General features: G+C 48.5%; 1 protein-coding gene across 4 annotated transcripts in view; it reads right to left on the bottom strand.

The window, feature by feature from the left end:
- LOC138814916 (transmembrane channel-like protein 5) overlaps nt 1-7,500 on the bottom strand; it is a 41,064-nt gene that overhangs the window by 9,390 nt on the left and 24,174 nt on the right. For all 4 annotated transcript variants that reach the window (XM_070004027.1, XM_070004029.1, XM_070004028.1 and 1 more), the window contains 4 exons: nt 6,700-6,844; nt 4,623-4,778; nt 3,576-3,727; nt 1,546-1,624 (listed from right to left, as the gene is read on the bottom strand). In XM_070004027.1, the coding sequence (XP_069860128.1) occupies nt 1,546-1,624; nt 3,576-3,727; nt 4,623-4,778; nt 6,700-6,844 (532 nt within the window). The remainder of the gene's footprint in view (nt 1-1,545; nt 1,625-3,575; nt 3,728-4,622; nt 4,779-6,699; nt 6,845-7,500) is intronic.

Genomic DNA, 7,500 nt, shown 5'->3' with positions numbered 1-7,500 from the left:
CTTCTGCCTCTCCTAGGGCTGACCTTCTACGTGTACCAACTCCCCTTTCTCATCAGCCCTCCCTTTAAGTCATTTCATCTCAGACCTTTTCCTTCTGCATCCCATTTCTTGGCCCAGGATAATTGGGTTCTTCAGGAACATGAGAGGCACTGGCGTTAAGAATGCTTCTCTTCTTTTTGCCCAATGACCACACAGAAAATCAGTCAGTGTCTGCTTGACTGAGATAATGACTTTGAGGTGTAAGCAGGCTAATGCCCCAAAGGCATTGGTTTATGAAATTTGTGGTTATTAAGTTCTGCAGAAAGCCAGTGCAAGTTGCTGATAGGCTGAAGCTTTTAGATTTGGCTTAGGGAGGAGAGGAAAGTTTTGTGTGTGCAGCCCAAAAATGGATAGGTGGGTAGATACATAGATGGAGAGAGTAAAGGATGAATGCATGGATGGATGGATAGAAGGATGGACCAGTGGAAGGACAGATGAATGGGTCAGTGAATAGATGGATAGATGAGTGGATAGATACATAGAAATGGATAGATTGATGGATGGACAGGTCAATAGATGGATGGATGGATGGACAAATGGATAGATGGACAGATGAACAGATAGATGGATCAGTGAATGAATGGATGGATGAGTAGATAGAGGGATGAATGGATGTACAGATGGATGGATGGATAGATGTACAGATGGATAAATGTACAGTGGATATAGATGGATAAATGATGGATGGATGAACAGATGAATGGATGGACAGACAGACAGATCAATGCATGGATGGATAGATGGAAGGATAGTAAGATATCTTCTCTATTAAGGAAAGCTGGTTTGAACTTCTTCAATAACTTGGATGAAAAGGTGAGGGTGTCATGTTCATGCAAAACAATTTGCATCTGGGCACAGCAGTGTTGTGGGGGGGGGGCCTCAGGGACAAAGGGTGGCCGAGAGTTAAAGAGATGCCCTTTCTTCCCCAACTCTAGGTCAAACTCCAGGGCTTCCTGTGCCCTGAGGGCCTAGCACTGGCAAAAGCTAAGAAATCCGGTAGAGGTAGAGGCTGTCTGTCTTGGGGAAGCAGAGTCACCATGAGGGGATGACCAGAGAGGGTGAGTTTCCTGAAGGCATGTGGGGCACAACTCTCTAGGTGGGTGGGCTGGACACTATCACCTGAGGTGAGGGAGGACTTAAAAGCCACAGGCAAATGAGGGCGGGCCAGGATGTATCAGGGGTGGGACACCACCACAGCAGGTCTAGTATATGCTGGGCACACGCTTATTCCACCCACAATGGTATAAGCCAATGTGCCCATGTTACAGATGGGAAAACTGACGCCTCAAGAGGTTGAGCGATGATGCAGCTGGCTTTTGACTAGGATCTTCGCGTGTTCATGGTGGCCTCTCATGCCATGGGGCTGTCTCCTAGACTCACTCCTCTCTCTGCCCCAAAGGCATTTGTGCCAAACACAGAGTCATGGCCATCCAGAAACTCACATCCTCCATGGTAAGACCAAGCAATGACAACTCAACAGGACAGAACACCCCGGGGATCTCTCACCTCTTCTCCTGACAGAGCCACGACGTTGAGCCAGTAGTAACAAAGAATGCCAATGATGGATATTTTCAGCAGGATGTTTCTAGATCAACCACAGAAGAGAAACGGCTCTCGTTACCCTCCGTGGAGCCTCCTGAGCGTGTGCTTGCCAACATATCTGTGGAGAGATGGTCCTGCCCTTCCTGTCCCGCCCCCTCTGCCCCAACACTCTGGCAGGCTGGAGGTCATCTGACTGATTAGATCTAACCAATGGCAGGTGAGCAGGAGTGAGACTTATCACTATGGCCTCTAAGTCAGCGTGTGATCCTCTAACGCCCTTGTCTCCCAATTATGTTCCGGTGCTCACAGCCTGGCCCCTTGGGGAATATCACAGGCAGAATCATCTGGCCAGTCCACAGTGCAGAGGTCACACAGGAAAGAAAGAAGCCATTGTTTCCCAGGCTGTGGAGATCTGGGGGGACTTTTTTGAGTAATTGCATTATCTTTAAGTAGTTGTACAGGACAGTTTATGAATACCGTGCATCTTGATCTAGGTGACCCCTCACCCTCCTTTATTACCCCCTTCCCTCACTGATCCTCATTTTAGCTTATGTAATGCTTTCTTTTTTTTTTTTTTTGCCATTTAACAAAGCAGTTAATGTACACAATGCATCTCGGTCCCTGTCATTACTTCAACAACTTCACAGCCCCTTCACCCACCCCTGCCCTTACAGTTCTCAATTCTGTGTTATATACAATCAGTTCTCGCCTACCTCCTCCTTGGGGGATTTTTGTTATGGCAGCATAACCCAATTTATTCTGACACTCTTTTGTGACATCACCTAACTTCCTGTTGCTTTAATAGTAAATGTTCTTCAGTGGAAGGGTGTCTTGGATGCCTGCTCTCCTTAATCTTCCCCCTTCATCTTTACAACTCTGGTCCATTACATCCATCTTACCCAGGATGCAAGGTTATGGGGGTGACGGTGCCCACACCTACAAAAGGGGTAATGTGGTCCATGTGGAGGGATAATGAAGAGACTGCGTGACTGACGTGTTCAGTCATTCATTTCCACCATGAGTATTGATAACCTGTTATGTCTCAGGTAATTGTGAACAAGGCAAAGAGTTCCCCATAAGGTGTGTGTGTGTGTGTGTGTGTGTGTGTGTGTGTGTGTGTGTGTGTGTGTGTGTGTGTGTGTGTGTGTGTGTGTGTGTGGAGTGTGAGAAACCAATAAATAAGAAAGTTAGTATTTGGTAAGAAAATTATGATGCAGAGAAGAAAGGAAAGTGAGGGGGTCAGGGAAGAGCTCTCCAACCTGGGAGCAGAAGTCAAAAGAAAGCCAGAAAATGAGCCATGTTGCTCTCTGTGGAAAAAGAGCTTTCCAGGCAGAAAGCACAGCCCGGAGGTAGGTACATAGTCGGGCATGTGTGTGAACACTTAGGAGGCCAGTGAGGGAGAAGGGGCCATGATCAAGGAGGACAGAGGCAAAAAGAGGACAGGAGCCAGATCTCCGAGGCCACGGAAAAGAGCAGCCCCTAACAGTGAACTGTAAAGGAAAATCATCTTCAGGCAGGGCTACTGAGAGAACCAGCTATCATGTCTGGATTGGGGTAGCATTCACCTTTATCTATCAAACCCTGAGGTCAGTGAGTGACCCCTCCCACCTCTGTGGGGGTGGGCGGCCTGAGTCGCAGAACTGTGTCTCCCCAGAAGTGGTGCTGTGGGAACCAGGGCTTGGCTTGACTCTTTATGGTTTCAGTCCCCCATAATTCCTCAGCCAGAGGCCTTGGTGCAGTGCACCGCCCCGCCCATCTGTAGGTGTTATCCTGGAGGAGGAGGACAGTTATTGAGAAAAGTAAGGGATCACTTTGAGGGAGGGGGGCCCTAGAAAAAGCAGTTGTATTCAGTAAGTGTTTTTGCAAGGTTCTTTGGTGGACCTGCGCTACTCTTGGAATTCTGTTCTTCTGGAGCTCAGAACTTGGGGATTTGAGCCAAATCTCTTTTGGCTCCCTAGAAATGAGGCCTACTCGAGTATGGCAGACACACCTACCGGATCAGGAGGACGTAGACTTCATGCCGTGGCATCTCAAACCTCTCCACAAGCCTGAACATGGAGTAAAAGCGTGGCACAGCCAGGTTGATACAGGATACGACGAAAGGCAGTAAGAGCACAGCGCCGGGGTTCCTGTGTGTCTTCAGGAACTGTCCGAGTGGAGGAGAGGACCAAGATGCCCACTCAGTGCTGGGCCTCCCCCCCCCCCGTCTCTGTCTCTCTCTCCCCCCCCCCTCTTTTGGTCAGTTGTGGGGCTTGACCTAGAGGCCTGGGCACTGTCCCTTTGTTCTTTTGCTCGAGGCTAGCACTCTACCACTTTGAGCCACATCTCCATGTCTGGTTTTCTGGTGGATTATTGGAAATAAGAGTCTCAGAGCCAGGCACCGGTGGCTCACACCTGTAATCCCAGCTACTCAGGAGGCTGAGATCTGAGGATTGCAGTTCAAAGCCAGCCTGGGCAGAAAAGTCCATGAGACTCTTATCTTCAATAAACTACTCAGAAAATCAGAAGTGGCACTGTGGCTCAAGCAGTAGAGCACTTGCCTTGAGCTGAAGAGTGCAGGGACAGTGCCCAAGCCCAGAGTTCAAGCCCCACAACCGACCAAAAAAAAAAGGTCTCAGAGACTTTCCTGCCCAGGGAGATTGTGAAGGTGTTTTTAATTTTGTTTTGTTTTGTTTTGGGGGCTGGTACCAGAGTTTGAACTCAGTATCTCACACGCTTGCTCGGCTATTTTGCTCAAGGCTGGTGCTCTACCACCTGAGCCACACTTCCACTTCCATTTTTCTAGTGATTCGTTGGAAGTAAGACTCATAGACTTTTTTGCCTAGGCTGGGTTTGAATCTCTATCCTCATATCTCAACCTCTTAAGTAGCTGTGACTATAGGTGTGAGCCAGTCACTAGCATCCATTCCCAAGATACACAGTTTTAAACACCCAGCCACCAATCCAGGCTAAAAGGAAGGGCTTTGTACCACCTTCCCTCTACCCAGCCTAGCCTCTGGCTCTTTGCTTCCAGACGGGATCATCCTGTCTGTCTGCTTTACCTCAGAGTTGAACTGAGACAGGTAATACACAGCTACACAGCAGGTTGCGGCCATTCCCGTAGAGACAAGCCAGGCCACCACGTGGGCAGAAAAGCGGGTCAGCTGCTGGTGGAACGTGAATTTGGTGTTCTCCTGACGAATCTCCGACAGGTTCTCCTGCAAACACACGCCCATCAAGTTGACCCACAGGTCACAAAGCCACCCAGATCTGCAGCTGAGGCAGAAGTTCATGCTGGAAATGGATTATGGGAGAATCTCAAAATGGCCAAGAACCCCATCACCTTGGCTAAATTTCCTTTCCATCTCTGACAAAGACCCATAGCTTTTAATTTTATTTTATTTTATTTGTTGTTGGTCGTGGGGTTTGAACTCAGGGCCTGAACACTGTCCCTCAGCTCTTCAAGCTCAAGGCGAGCACTCTACCACTTGAGCCACAGCACCAGTTCTGGCTTTTTCTGCTTATGTGGTGCTGAGGAATCGAACCCAGGGCCTCCTGCATGCAAGGCAAGCGCTCTACCACTGAGCCACCTTCCCAGACCAAGACCCATAGCTTTTGATCTTATTCTTTTTTTTTTTTTTTTTTTTTTTTGGGTCCGGTCATGGGCCTGAACTCTGGGCCTGGGCGCTGTCCCTCAGCTCTTCAGCTCAAGGCTAGCACTCTACCACTTGAGCCACAGCGCCACTTCCGGCTTTTTTCTTTTTGCTTATGTGGTGCTGAGGAATCGAACCCAGGGCCTCAGGCATGCAAGGCAAGCGCTCTACCACTGAGCCACCTTCCCAGCCCCTTGATCTTATTCTTGAAGGCGTTGAGCTCATGGGCCCTTTGGTTTGGGTTTTGCTTTTCTTGTATATATTGGTGGGTTTCACTGTGCCATTTCCACATACATAAATAATGGATCTCAATCACCCTTAGCTCATCTATGAATCTCCCCATCCCACTCCTCCTCCCCAAAACCATTTCAATAGGTTCCACTGTTCTACTTTCATACATGCAAATAAACACCTTCAACCATTTGCATCCTCTCTCTCCCTCCCCTGCCTCCCCGGTTGGATCCCACCTCACAAACCCAAGTCCACTTTACTTTGCTGTCATTTTTCACTATTGTATCTCAAACATGCACACACTATGTTTTATTCAGAATAACTCTACTGCTTCCCCCCCCCCCCACTACTACACACACACAGTCCTGGACCTGGCTGCTATCCCTGAGCTTCTTCTGATCAAGATTAGTGCTCTACCACTTGAGCAGCAGCACTACTTGTGGCTTCTTCTGTGACTAATTGGAGATGAGAGTCTGTAGGACCATCCTACCCTGGCTGGCTTCAAACTGTGATCTTCAGATCTCATCCTGCTGAGTAGTTAGGATTACAAGGGTGAGCCACTACCACCTGGCACCTGTATTGCTTTCTCTCCCCCACCTACCAGCCTCTATTGATCAACAGCTTCCATTGCAAATTTCTTATGTTATCTGGTTGTTATTTTTTGTTGTTGTTGTTGGTCATGAGGCCTGAACTCTGGGCCTGGACGCTGTCCCTGAGCTCTTCAGCTCAAGGCTAGCGCTCTACCACTTGAGCCACAGCACCACTTCTGGTTTTCTGGTGGTTCACTGGAGATAAGAGTGCCATAGACTTTCCTGCCCAGGCTGGATTTGAACCATGATGCTCAGATCTCAGCCTCCTGAATAGCTAGGATTACAGGCGTGAGCCACCAACGCCTGGCCTGCTTGTTAATTTTGAGACAGGAGTCTTGCTATGTAGCCAAGGCTAATCTGGAACTCACAGGCTTCCTGCTTCAGTTTCCTGTGGGCTGGGATTACAGGTATGTGCCACCATACCTGGCACAATTTAAGAATTGGACATGGATTGCTAAACTGGCATCTAGGCAGGTAGCACCAATTACCAAGCTCCCCAGTTATATAAAAATGTCCATCTCCCTACACTACAAATAGTACTATAGCCCTAGGTAATACACATATTTTAATTTTTCCTATTGCCAGCCTCATAGACGTATAGGAGGGGGTGGGAGTGGGAAAGGAGCCAGTGTGGAAAGGTGCGGGGCGGGGGGAGTGTGCCTTACTCGTATCTCAGTGCTGAGGTTCTTCTGTTTGAGCTTCACGGCCTTCCCATGGGTGACAGTGAAGTCCCAGCAGAACACCAGCTTGGCGATGCCTCGGGAGTAAATGTGGGGGTTAATGAAGTTGTTCCGGAAGTACTTGGCCATGCTAGGGAAGGCAGACAGCAAAGACCCCTTGGTTATTAGGATGGCAGAGATTCGACAAAGGACAGCCCTTGGCTGGTCATGGTGAAGGGTGAGATGGAGCTCCTCCCACAGAACCACGCCACAGTCATGAGGTCTGGCTTTGCGACAGACAAGCCGGGCTGCCCATCCTGGATTTGCCAACTGTGCCATCCTTGTCTTGTTATATGCTCTGAACCTCACTTTCTACCTACACACCACGGGGAGAAGAATAACAGCTCCCACTATGGAGCTACTAGGAGAGCTTGTACGAGGCTAGCTATTGCAATAAATTACCACCAACTTACAACAGCACACATTTCTCATCGAATGCTTTTGAAAGTCAGCAGTTAGAGCATGGGTTTTATAAGGCTAAAATTAGAATGCTGACAGGGCTAGGCTCCTTCTGTATGAAGAAGCACAAAAAGTACTGGAAGAACATTGGAAGATTCCTTTCCTGCCTCTTCTAGCTTCTAGAAGCTTCCCTCAACTCCTTGACTTGTGGTCCTTCTCTGTCTTCAAAGCTTTCAGAGAAGCATCTTCCACACCTCCCTGACTTCTGCTTCCCTCTTAGAAGGGCCTTTGTGATTCTATGGTTTTCTCCTGAGGAATCCAGGATACTCTCTCCATTTTAAGAGTCTT

The sequence above is a fragment of the Dipodomys merriami genome, unplaced genomic scaffold (genome assembly GCF_024711535.1).
Source record: "Dipodomys merriami isolate MVZ:Mamm:240054 unplaced genomic scaffold, mDipMer1.0.p SCAF_62, whole genome shotgun sequence".
Lineage (NCBI taxonomy): Eukaryota > Metazoa > Chordata > Mammalia > Rodentia > Heteromyidae > Dipodomys > Dipodomys merriami.
Note: the sequence above shows the minus strand (reverse complement) of the source record. Positions and strands in the feature narration are given on the sequence as shown.